We start from the raw sequence: 12,765 nt of genomic DNA, 5'->3' as shown, positions 1-12,765 counted from the left end.
GGAAGAATAAGGTGAATTTATCACAAAGGTCTTTACTGTGCAATACTCAGATAAGTCCAGAATTGCTTAAATTAAAGTCTCACAAAAATGTGTTTTGCTTATTGTTCCCTCACGTGGATGTTGAAGCTTCCCTGTGCATGTCTTTCACACTATGAGGCAGTTTTCACATTTATCTGCTGAAGGAGGAACGTTTCTCACCTCTGAGTTTAAGTCGTGTACAATTTGTGACATCACAACGATTTTCCAAACCAATCAATGTGCAACTTGTTCCCACATGGTGATGTTGAAACCTGAAACCTTCAGTGCACATACACTGAGAATGGACTTTTCAGTGAAGTAGGAGACATCTTGTGTCCAGCAGATAAACCTTTGAAATATGTTGTCATACTCATAGAGTCTGGATTTTTCAACAAGGGAAAGGAACTTGTAATTAAATGTTGAAAATCCATATCAGACACAATTTGTTGTTCCAACATATTTTTTATCTGTCTTGAACATATCTTGTGAGGATGTAAGTTCATAATTGTGAGTTTTGAAATGCATATTACAAAATTAAATGTCCAAGCTTTCAGACATCACTAATACATGTCAGTAACTCGTGGTGTTTCTTTCCAAACCTTGAGTATTTGTTTTCTCTTTAGAGGGAAATCAACAGGCTAATTGTTTTGAGGTGGAACCCACAGTTTTACACAACAGCACTTGAATACATTGCTGTGTTTGGCTTGAATAATTAATCAAACTGACTTCTTTAGTGATGCGACACTGTTGGCCGCCAGATGGTACCGTTCAGCAGGAACATTACCATAACAATTCCAGATTAACTGGACCCTCTGTTGTCAGTTCTAAATCATCAACCAAAAGAAACAGAGTGAAAGAGTGCTCGTGTGTGTAAATCCACATCTTAAGTTAGCGTCGCTAACAGCCCAAACAAAACGCAGTCACACAGTGTCGAATGGCAGGTTGCGCAGGTAGACAAAGTAACAGGTTGTGCAAGAGGTGAGGGAGTAAACACCGCCCACCAGGTGTGTGTGCGTGTGTTTGTGTGCGGACAGAGTGAATCACGTCTCCAGCACCGAGGAGATCGTTTCACAGAAAAAGGCTGCTTTTACCTCGACGGTCTGCGGCGACATTCGCGTTCATGACTCCGCTCAACAAAAGTACATGAAGGGATTCTAACGGAGGAATTAAGCGGCCGGAGTTGAGGCAGTGTTTAAATGTGTTGTCCTATGTATCGGATATGGCCTCTGCTTCTTCTGGGAGGATTGCTGGGGCCAGGTGAGTTGGAACAACTTCCTGGAGAGACTGTCAAGTTAAAGTCTACTCAAGCTGAAACAGTGTTGAAGAGGGGTTTGTGTGGGAAGGTTAGGCTACAGAGTATTGGCCTATGTAACGTTCAAGTGTTTGTTCACGTACACAACATACAGTATATGTGACACGTGTGTGTTAATATTGCTAAATGGTAGTTTTTGAGACCATGGATTATTTTCTCATACTGGATTCTTATTCTATTATTTTATCTTTATACCATTGTGTTACAAATCCTTGTAATTGTATGTATTTTATTCACAATGTAGGTTATCATCAATCCATAATAACTGGACATCACTGACAGTAAACACCTTTTTAGCAATAGTCCTATGTTTGAGTAAAGACTGCTGTGCTCTGTTGGGATCGAGACGTTTCAACAGTAGGATTTATCTTTCTTTGAATAAAGAGGCTGATGATGTCAACAAATATATTCTTCTATTACTCAAATATACTGTCTCTATAAAGTCTATAATGTAACATATAAGTATGTCTTAATCGTGGGCTGAAAGCCAAAGGAAGGGGGGGGGGTCAGCTTCACTATAACAATATTTGATTATCACCATTAAAAATAACGTATGGCAAGACATGAATTGCTGCTGATTAAATCAATTAATCAATTAAACACTGTAAAGTTATGACATGGAACAAAAAAATGTGAAGGCATTGATATTTGGCAAAAGCAAGAAGATTAGTTTATCAAAGAGAAAGTAGGGATATGTGCTTTAAAATACTAAAAAAAAACTGGTCTACACCCCGGTGAGTAATGATACGATGCACCCTCCCTGTACTGATCAGGTCATTTTGTGAGAGAACAGATGATCAATCCCTTGTACTTCAGCACATTTCACTGAGTCAACAATATGTTTGTGCTGTATATCGAGTGTCCTAATTAAGTAGTTGGAGTAAAATGCTGTGTGACTTGAGGGCATGAATTATAATTTACACATTCTCTGTGATTTATACAACAAACCCAGATGTGCCATCGGATTCCACTGATTGGACTGGAGGTGCTTTAACAAGGGTGGAGATTCATTGCCAATTTCAGTGTTATTTAGTGTAATTTTAATAGGTTTTTTCAAAATGTTAATAAATTTAAGAGGAGACGCTAGGTGAATAGGTTAAAAAATGTAACTAACAGATGCCATTAAACTTCCCCAGTTGATTAATTACATTAAGAGAATTTCATGTTTTATTATTGTTTTCTGAAATGCCATCTTTAAATATACAAATGAGGGTATCTAATGCTAACTTTTGGTGAATTTAAGAGAAATCTACAACGCAAATAGAAGCAGTAGTAGAATAAACACCTATATGTGTATTTTGGACCACTAGTCTGAGAGAAGACATGTTACGAAAGCAAAATTGACCAAACTCTCAAAATTGACAAGTGCAGGAAAAAGCTATGTTTTTGCCCGGGGTGTCTCGTCTTTAAAACAAAAAAAAGGCTTTAATCTTGCGGTTAAAGCCAGTCAGTCGTAGAACATCTACCATGAGAACGTCATCTGGATATCTGAACATAGTTCCATTCTGTCTGATAAGCACTCTTATAACGGATAGATAAGGTGGAGCAGGCTTTGTTACACGGCTAATCATAATGTTCCCAGGCCAGTGAGGAAACTGCTGCCAGCAAGTAGCACAGACCTGTTTTTATTGGCAGCATTCACATACAAAGCCTTGGAAAGGATTGGAAAGCCTTTTCACAAGCCATTGCTGCTATAATTCTTATTTAATTGTTGGACAATAACAACAGTTAATAATAAAAAAATATTTTCGATGGGCACTGAATGTGTTTTCTAAATCCCACTTTCAGTTTTGATTCTGCTCATCCGTCTCGTGTGTCAGTTCCTTTCTGACGAAATCGTTGGCTGTTAAACAAGCTCACACAAGTTTTTTGTTCAGTTGAACTGCTCAATCTGTGTGAGGCAGAGACTGTACTGAACTGTCTTACTGAAAGGAACGTCACAGTGTCAGGAAAACTTCAGGAAAACAGACTGACCTGATAATCTAAGACAGATAATAACAAAAACAAATACAGTTGAAAACTGCTTCATCAGCCCAAATCTAACAAATATGATTGAAAAGAAATCAACTGGGAGAATATTTGCATCGTGTCTGAAAAACACGTTAATCATTTAGGTTTTGGTATTCAGAGATAAATGTCATGTGTGAAGGCTTCCTGTGTGGAATTTAACCAGAACTTGTGGATGTGCTTGTACTTGCCCATGGCTCCTAAAATATTCACAAAAACCACACCCCTCTGATTTAACTACGGTTTCCAAACAAAGCTCGCCGCTCCGGGTTGAAATGAATCATTCAAATCTAGCATTTGATCTCTGTCGCCCAGTTTGGTAAAACGCACTAGCATATTCAAACATATCTTTCCTTCTATGGCTCGAGATGGACATGAAAACAAAAGTCCTTGGATCTGGTATTTCCTGGTGTAAAGTCATCGTCGGCTCTATAAGAGGAAGTGATATTAACAAATTCTCAGGGATTAGACGAAGAAACCTATTCTAAAAGGAAACCAAAGAACTCAAAAGTAGAATAATGCATACATCTACTAATTTAATTAATTTTTTTACATTACAGTCTAGTCATTAAGTAGATGGGTTCGTTTTTGATTTGTTTAATATTTTATTAATCCCTCTGTTTTATCATTCAGTTGGATATCATTTCCAGAATTGTCCCTGTGGGTTCACCGTACAGAGACACTGACCATGTCCCACTAAATACTGTCACCCTGTTAAGTTTAATGCTCTTCTACAGTCATACTTATTTGATTTCATCCCTCCCTGTCCAGGACTGCAGAACATTATTGTCTTCTCCTTCCCTGTAATTCACTAGAAGGAATGATTTAATGCCCAGAAGGGGTCTGCAGGTCTGCTCATCACTGTGGCTGACAGTGTAATGCAGATTTAGCTCAAATATTTAACTTCGCCAAACCCCTCGAAGGAGATGAACGGTTGCCAAATTGAACTTACTGTAGCATGCTTTGTTTCAAGTCAGCCATGAATGAAACTATTTGTTTTCATGTCACTAATAAGATGTATTATTGAACAGATGGTGACTAACAAACATCCAAACCTGCTCTTTTTCAGAAAACCTAATATTCCCTTTATTTTGAAGGTATCTGTAAAGGCGGTGCCCATCTACATTTCTGTACTTGCACACACATGCAATCATTAACCCATAGTAGGCCTAGCTATTCTATTATTTGCTCTCTTGTTTGCTGCACTGAAGTGAAGTCATGTAGAGGAGTAGTGGCTTTTGTCATCAGAATAAACTCACTCACAGTTTGTACTGTAGCCTTGAAGAGTGAACACCACATATCAGAGTCTTTCTCTTTGCTCTCAACTGTCAAGGACGTTTTTTTGTGTTAAAGAAGCAGTGATAACCATGTTTGGTGCAAACAGCCCTGCTCTTGTGTTTGTGGTTGAAATGAAATGCTCTGAAAACTGAGGAGTGAAATAAAAGACCTGGGCAGTTTGAACTATCACTTGTGTTGTATGAATGAGTCGGGCAGTGGAGGTTTGTTAGGTTACGGTAATGTCGATGGGTGTTTTTTTCACACTTGTTTGTTATTATCACAGGTGTGCGACATGTCAGTGGAATAGCTATTTACACGCCGAAAGAGGTGGAAGCGGTCAACGGGACGAATGTGAAACTGAAGTGCACCTTCAGCACCAGTCACCCGGTGTCGACTCAGTCCGTCATAGTGTCCTGGAACTTCAAGCCCTTAGATTCAGGATCGGATGAGTCGGTGTGTATAATTTAATTTTTTTCATGAAAATGCTTTGAATGTGTCTTTATTGTATTTTAATATCATTATTAAATAAATCCACTTGTGATTTTTATAGGGCCTTAAAAGTGTTGATTGTCACATTCATTTTCTCATCTCCATTCTTGTAACAAAAGCCATTCAGTATATTTGCCCTCTTTTAACAGCTCTCGGTGTACAATCTTAAAGTGACAATGCTCCCCCACTCTTAGAAATAGAGGGAGCGATCCACAGGAAATGATAAGAATATATTTATATTTATGTCAAATAGAGATAGAAGAGCCAGTGGCTGGTCTGCTGCTAATGGTGACGCATTACTTTATGTCTTGATTTCATACAACATGAGATGCGTATCTCCTGGTAGCCAATGCACAGAAAACAAGAGACGCCACAGCGGCTGCGTTTCTATACATTTTATTAGCAGTTTCTTTATCATACTTGCTAAGTTGTTTGGACTTCTACACTCTTTGCAAGTTTGCTGTATTATGTGTGTGTGTTTGTGTGTCAGGTGTTTTACTACCAGGAGATACCATACCCTCCACAGACCGGGCGTTTTAAAGGCCACGCGGTGTGGTCAGGAGATATTATGAGGCAGGATGTTTCCATCACGCTGCATGAGGTGCCTCCGACCTTCAATGGCACCTACATCTGCCAGGTGCGCAACCGTCCAGATGTGCACGGCAGCAATGGAGAGATCGTCCTCACAGTTGTCAACAAAGGTTAGACTGGCAGCACTGCACGCTTGGAAGAAAAGTCTGTCACATTGCATCAGCATCACATTTACTACAGAAAAAGAAAATTCTAAATTGTTGAGCTTTTAACCTCATTTTATCTATTCAGTCAGTGCTATCAATGTTTTTAGAAGGTGGCACTTTAGTTGTTCTGCTGTAGTACTCAGGCCTTTCCACAGGAAGGTCAAAGGTTAAGGTCTTCCCTGGAACAGGTAGGGTTAGCAGTGTCTGGCTAAAGAGCAGCTTTGCATATGGAATGCCTGCAGCATTTCCCAACAGGAAGCATTGAGATTTCATCCACTGTTATCACTAATTTTGGTTCTCACTGCTTCCAGCTTCCTTCTCTGAGATCGGCATCCTGGCAGCGGCAGTTGGAGGCGCCTGTGCTGTAATCATGGTCCTCCTCTGTATCTTCGTGGGGGTGAGGTTTTACAAGAGAAAGCACATGAGCACGGACATTGAGATGCACCCGCAGGAACGCGTGTGGAAGGACCCGACCGTGTGGTGAGGGCCAGAGAGCCAGAGCTCCTCTTCTTCTCGGGACTGGTGTAGAGTCTGATTGGCTGTTTGGGTCCGCTCTGCTGGACAAGACAGACTAAATTTGATGGTGGGGAGGCATCTTTTTCTTCCATCTTTGCTCCTCCAATGTGAACCTCTCGGATCTTATTGTGTCCTTTGGTGTTAGATTAATGTACCTACCCTTCCCATTTGTTCTAATGCCAAATCTTTATACACTTTATATATGTTTTACCAAAAGTTGCCAGTGATTGTAATTGCTAACTTAATTTTATTGAGATTTTTTTTTTTTTTAACTGTTATGTAAGAGATGTAAATATGGAGGGATTTACATGCTGTTCTTGGAGCCTGTTCATTAACCTCAATTCACAGCAGCAGTGCTGACTGCACCAATTTGCTTTTGATTTGTCCCTTTATCATTTCACCATGGGATTTTAAAAGAAAACATTAGTTATTTTCTGATGTGTTTTATAGAATTAAGCTTCAACTAAATCATCACATAAAACATGTTATTATCATACATGATACTGCTGCGGTGAATTAGGACATATCCTCTCTAATACCTGCTGTTGGCAAAACCTTCCCATTTCTCTGTTAGCTTCAGCTGCAATAACAACTGCTGCATCATAGCTTGTGCCACTTTAACTTGTGAATACAGGTGAACTGATTTTGGTGGAGAAATATTCCTGAACTGATGTTTTGGTCCTCTTTGTCCACGGAAGGAAGCAGTACATCAATTCTCTGTGGTACTTTGGCTGGGTTCGTTTGAAAATAAGGATTCTGGGTATACACTATGCATATATCCATGAGTAGCCTGCGTCATTGTTTGTGTGTGATTGCATTTGTTTTGTGGGGATTGCGTCAGTTCACCTGAAGAGGCCGTTCATCTGCTGGTGAAGAAGAAGAAAGATTCTGTAAGTTCAGATGATGAAGCATCTGAACCCAGCAGTGGAGATGATGAGGAAGAGGACGACCTTGAGGAGGACGATGACGACGACGACGATGACGACGACGACGACGATGATGACGATGACGATGATGTTGCTGATGATGGTGATTGAATGGACACACTGGATTGATTAGAATCGTCTTTCACATTTTAACATCCGCCTTTTTGCTAGTCACTTACGTGATTCTGATGTTTAGATGACGTGTAATTTATAGTACTTTTACAGGACTCATGCATTATGGTCACTGAATTACAGCGTGCCTTTCTGTAAATATTGTCTTTTGTCTTTGTTACAATCTGGAGCCTATATTACCCACAATGCAACTCGCCTGCCAGCAGTACGTTCAGAGGTTTGGGTGTGTTCTGCTGGTAGTAGGTAATGTAGCCTCGAGCTTCTAGCCTCAAGCAGAGATGAGCGTGCTAACGAGATCTCGTGGTCTTTCCTCTCTAACACTTCCAGATTGTTCTTTCATTTTCAAACATAGTCTTGAGACCCAACCGACGCTGACTCAAGTGACATCATGTGAGGCAGTATCAGACTTAACACAGCTGCCTCTGGGGCCACAAAAGGCTTCATAGAACTTTTTTTTTTATATATATGCAGTGGTTCTCCCCAACAACTGTAAACAGACTTGTCTTATTCGGTGGTGTTCCTTTACATTTTGTATTTGATGGATGTTGATTGATGGATGACAGTTTGTTGTACATGACTGCTTTAACTATGCGTCTTTGGCTCATTGCTAGAAACACCACATACTAGTGCAGATAGTGTTTGTTCAGCTATGGCGTTGCCAGATGTTTCTCCTGTTCATTTTTTTTATTTTTTTTTTAAAGCATCAGCCGAGAGTACATAAATCAAAATTTTTTGAAAGAAGTGTTTTTGCAGAGGGTTTTGAATGCTACTAGAGTGAAACAGAAGAATGGGTGTCATCATTTATTTTTTGCTACCAGGAAGTCCACCACAAGACTTGTGAGTGATCAACAAAGGACGGTGTTTACTACATTTGCAATGCTGCACAATTGATTTTATATTTAGTTTTTGTACATAGTGTAAAGTAAGCAGAAATTCTCAACTTTTTGAAAGTCCTGAAATGTTGTCATATATATTTCTGTATAGCAACTCTGGAATAAAGAACTGTTTTTGAAATGATTAAATTGCATGAATTTTGAAAAATGAATGTTCAGTGTGTGGGAACAGATCGGCTCTAAAGGAGAAGAGACTGCGGGTGAGTGTGAAATACCAACCAGCAGCCACACCTGTTTGTGACAATGAGTTACAGTCACACTTCCTGTTCTTAACACAGCTGGGTTAAGCTCACAGTTTGTTCAGTTTTTGGATCTAAAAATGGAGCTGTCTGTCTTAAAATGAGTTACTTTGTATTGTAAATGGGTTGAAATAATCTCACCAGGACATTTTTTTTGTGGATCAGTTAACACCTATACTGAACAGTCATAGAAATACCACAGGCATTACTGTTCTGTCATTCACATTACAACTCACTGGAAAATCTGAGCGTGCTCCTTCACTGCTGTGATTGAGCATAAATTCATCAACAGCAGAAGAGGCATGCAGGACACCTGCAGGGAACCTGTTCGGGACAACACGCTTGTCATAAACCACAAGCTTCTCCTCACTGACTCCTTTGCTCATAATACATTGTACCTCTAATGGAATGAAAACATGCCCCGTTGAACTGGTTCTTTCTCTGTCAGTGGGTTAAGTGCTGTTAGTAAATACAGAGATATTTTCAAGATCTCCTACAACCAATCAACTTAGTTTTCAAGGAAATGATCAGCAAGATAAAGGGACAGTTGAGCCACCAGTGAGTGGTAAGAAATACAACACTTTGGGTCACAAGAAATTGAAAGCTTTTATGAGCATTCGTCCCCACTTTTTCTTTGGCACACTGTATAACAACCACTGAATAACATAAATGTGCCTGAGTTTAGTTTTGTGTGTGTGTTAGGGCACCGTGAAATGCACTGGAATCAATTAGCCTCTTATGTCTCATAATAAAGACCCTTTGGTTATTTATTATTCTATCTTATTTTGTCATTTCTGTCATGGTGGGACATGGTGTTCACCAGCTAGCCCCAACTGTACTCGTGGGTTAGAGCTGAAAACTCTTTCTGCACACAGCTAAGAAGGGAACAGTGGCACCATGATTGTGGTTCTTTTTCTGAAAAGCTGGGCGCAGACTCTAAACACCAATCACGTAAGTACCTTGGAAAATGCCAAACCAAAAAAATTAAAACCTTCGTATTTAGATTTGCATTGAGAGGAGTGTATGCCGAGGTCACATATACAGATTCATCTTGTGACCCGTTGGGCCCTGACCCTTTGGCTACCATTGAACTAAAGGACTAAACCAACTTACCTAAAAACTGTGCAGTAGTTACTGTAAAATGCTACCTAAGTATTGATACATCTGATAATGTATTTCATATAATATACAAGTCATAGAGACCACAGGAGTACTTTTACTTTTAATACTTTAAGCTATTTTTTTCTGATAGATTTTGTGCTTGATTTTGTACTGAGGTCTTGAATGCAGGGCTTTAACTTGTAATGGAGTATTTTACAGTATTGTAACTTACTGCTTGTTTAAAAATCTAAATACTTCTTCCACCACTGATTCTTATGTTTATATTGTGGATGTACTTGTTTTGCTCTAACTCACTACAGCGATAGCTGAGACGTGTGTCCTTGTCTCTTTCCTCTGGAGCAGCACACATTTTGCTGCAGTAAGAGCAAATGACACCTACGTGACTGTAAAAGCTGAGTGTGCACCTACATGGCATCTATGAATGATAACATGGGACACGTAATTATTCGCATAACACATACCATGTGGTTGTGTTTGTGTGACTGTCGATGAGCACTCGCTGTGGTTACAGTTGTCCTGCACAGGTCTGCAGCAGCATCCTGTCTTTCTGCAGCAAAATGCTGTTGTTTTTTTTCCTCTGCAGTTCTGGAAGAGTTCCCACTGCTGCTGCATTGATACTCAGTGGAGGGGCCTGGAGAGGAGAGCGGCGAGCCTGCAGCCTGGCCACATGATCTCTCAGTTTAGAGCTCCACATCCGTCAAACCAACCCCCCCACTCCACCTACTGTCACCTCCGCGCCACACTTCCCGTCCTTGTATATGCTCATTTTGAACCACATTGGTCATTGTTGGTGTATGTTTTGTAATCCTCTGGCTATTTTTTCAGGCACTGCCGGTTCTAACTGGATACAATCTCATACGGTTTAATTAAACACTGTGTGGATTCAATTTGTTCACTCATCATACTGTGACCAACATTATACTTTAATGTGGATATTGCTGTTGTGCTGGCAGAGTTTTGCTTAGCCAGTTGTGTCAGGACCATCCACTCCCCTCACTATTGAATCTTGCCTATACTATACATACTATATATATTGAATGCAAAGAACAGCTGACATTTGACTTAGATACATTTCACATAATAAACACAAAAGAAGACATATGTATCGTAATATTTTGCATGAGCTAGTAAAGAAAAAAGATGCCATCCTATAGAGTCTGCATTAGTGCACAATAACCTGCTCAATTAATAATAAATGGCAGATACCTGCATCTGTCTTCATAACTGAATCTGCTGACGTGAATTTCAGTTCTAGCCAGTCAGTTGCAAACTTTACCTTTTCTTCTCATGTGAAAGAAATAGTTCTGTAAGCAGAGGGTAAAACAACCAGGATGTTAAGTCCAAAAGGGATGTGTAGCAGTCCCCTTGTCCTCTGCCTGTGTAACTGTACCTTGGCTCAGATAGCACACTATGTCACATGGTCTCAGTTGTATCCAGTTAACACTCTCAATTCTCCTCTTTTCCCAATATGAAACTCAGATTAACCTCTTACCAGAGCCTTTTTTTCTAATTAACTCATAACAATACGCCATAATTGCTGTGTCACCTTCTATTCCCAGTAATAGATGGAGTTTGACAGGCAGGCATATAACCTTAAGTGTATGAATGCAATGTTGGCAGGGTCTAAAATTGACAAATCAAATCTGGAAACTCTGAGCTAAGCATTTCTTTAGTCAGCCACATGCTATTGGTCAGCTGTCGATGACTGATGTTTGTACATTTATGGGAAAGGAGCTGTCCTGTTGTGAAACATGACTGCACACACCGCCTCATATCATAATGCACTTGCAGCCGCATTGCACTGATCACAAGAGAGCGTTGGCTGCCTCATGATATATAAGGTAGTTTGACCTTCCAGGCATCGAATGGGACATGCATGCACACATCACCGGTGGCTGAGGAAGCTGATTATTCTGAGCCAGGGGAATATGAGTCCCCTGAAGGAGCTTGCCTTTCAGGACATAAGGAAAGCAGAATAATAAGAAAATGTTACCCTGTCCATCTGGGGAAGGATATAGAAACGAAAAAAGCTTTCCAGTTAAAAATCGGACTTTTTCAATTGTGTAAGTAGAATAGAGAGCAACTCTTGCACTGTTTCCCCTCCCACTTGTAATTCTGTGTTGCTGAGTTTTGAATCCTTGGCGGTGACGTTATCAGTATAAGAACATGTCTGTTCATGAATGGAGAGTTTTGATATGGGACTGTGTGTCTGGCCCGGCCCTGGGGCTGCATTACACAGCATCCTCCCCAACCTGCACTGCAGAACTTTTCTCCGATCTTCACAAACACTCTGAGAAAAGTGTCTGAGTCTGCATACACGCCCCGAGTCAGGAGATGGGGAGGAGGGTGAGGCAGGGAGGGAAGCAGAGAGGGGAGGAGTGAATGGGGTTGATGGAGGAGAGAAAGAGAGTAAGAGTGGAAACAGGGGCAGGTGAGGGAGGGGAGACAGAGAGACGGGGGAAGAGAGAGAGAGAGAGAGGTGGCATGCAGCCAACGGAGAGGACAGGGGAAAAGTTGTGAGGTAGCCGGAGGGACGGGCAGGGAGCAGTCAGCGTCATTGGTGCTGAGCTGAGGGGGGGTGAGAACGGTAGCTTTTCCTCCTGTCCATCTGTCTCTCTACATTTCTGTCTGTCTTTCTGCTTTGTCTCTACCTCTCCTCTCTAATTTTCTGTCATCCTGGCTGGGGCTGTAATGTGGCGGGCTCTGCAGTGAAAGTGTCGGCTGGCGGATTCTCCTTGACTGAACCCTGACTGTGCGCAGTGTTCGCCGCTGCTGTCCTGTCCACACTGACTCAGCTGTGCAGGCAGCCTGCCGGCCTCTGGGTGAACACCGGCTGCAGGAGCAGGTAGGCATGACATAACTTGAACTGTGCATGTTTTGATGTTTTCTATTTTCTTCAGCTTTTCCCCTTTTTTCATTCAGTCGAAGGGATACTGTGTGCGTATGAAGACTCATGAATGCAGGAAACATGTAAACACACACTGTATGAAAGTAACTTTTCACTGTACGGTCTGTGCTTTTATAGGAACTTAATGTCCCATTTTAATATTTCTGTTGATTGACTTTGTCTTTCTTCTCTTCTCTCTCTCTGTATCC

General features: G+C 40.8%; 2 protein-coding genes across 5 annotated transcripts in view; both read left to right on the top strand.

The window, feature by feature from the left end:
- The first annotated feature begins 824 nt into the window (after nt 1-824).
- On the top strand, nt 825-8,432 carry mpzl2b (myelin protein zero-like 2b). Its single transcript, XM_031856865.1, has 5 exons — nt 825-1,275; nt 4,899-5,068; nt 5,595-5,805; nt 6,153-6,321; nt 7,199-8,432. The coding sequence occupies exons 1-5, from the start codon at nt 1,215-1,217 to the stop codon at nt 7,392-7,394; spliced, it is 807 nt and encodes a 268-aa protein (XP_031712725.1). The 5' UTR covers nt 825-1,214; the 3' UTR covers nt 7,395-8,432.
- Nucleotides 8,433-12,156: 3,724 nt separating this feature from the next.
- Nucleotides 12,157-12,765, top strand: part of scn4bb (sodium channel, voltage-gated, type IV, beta b) — a 10,815-nt gene continuing 10,206 nt past the window's right edge. For 2 of the 4 annotated variants that reach the window (XM_031857569.1, XM_031857570.1), the window contains exon 1: nt 12,161-12,514. The gene's annotated coding sequence lies outside the window, so the exon portion shown is untranslated. Of the gene's footprint in view, nt 12,515-12,765 lie in introns of all 4 variants that reach the window. The other 2 variants (XM_031857567.1, XM_031857568.1) reach the window with 2 other exon arrangements.

Source organism: Anarrhichthys ocellatus, unplaced genomic scaffold (genome assembly GCF_004355925.1).
Source record: "Anarrhichthys ocellatus isolate YVR2014 unplaced genomic scaffold, GSC_Weel_1.0 scaffold18, whole genome shotgun sequence".
NCBI classification, from domain to species: Eukaryota; Metazoa; Chordata; class Actinopteri; order Perciformes; family Anarhichadidae; genus Anarrhichthys; species Anarrhichthys ocellatus.
The sequence above is the reverse complement of the archived record's forward strand: the minus strand, read 5'-3'. Positions and strand labels throughout refer to the sequence as shown.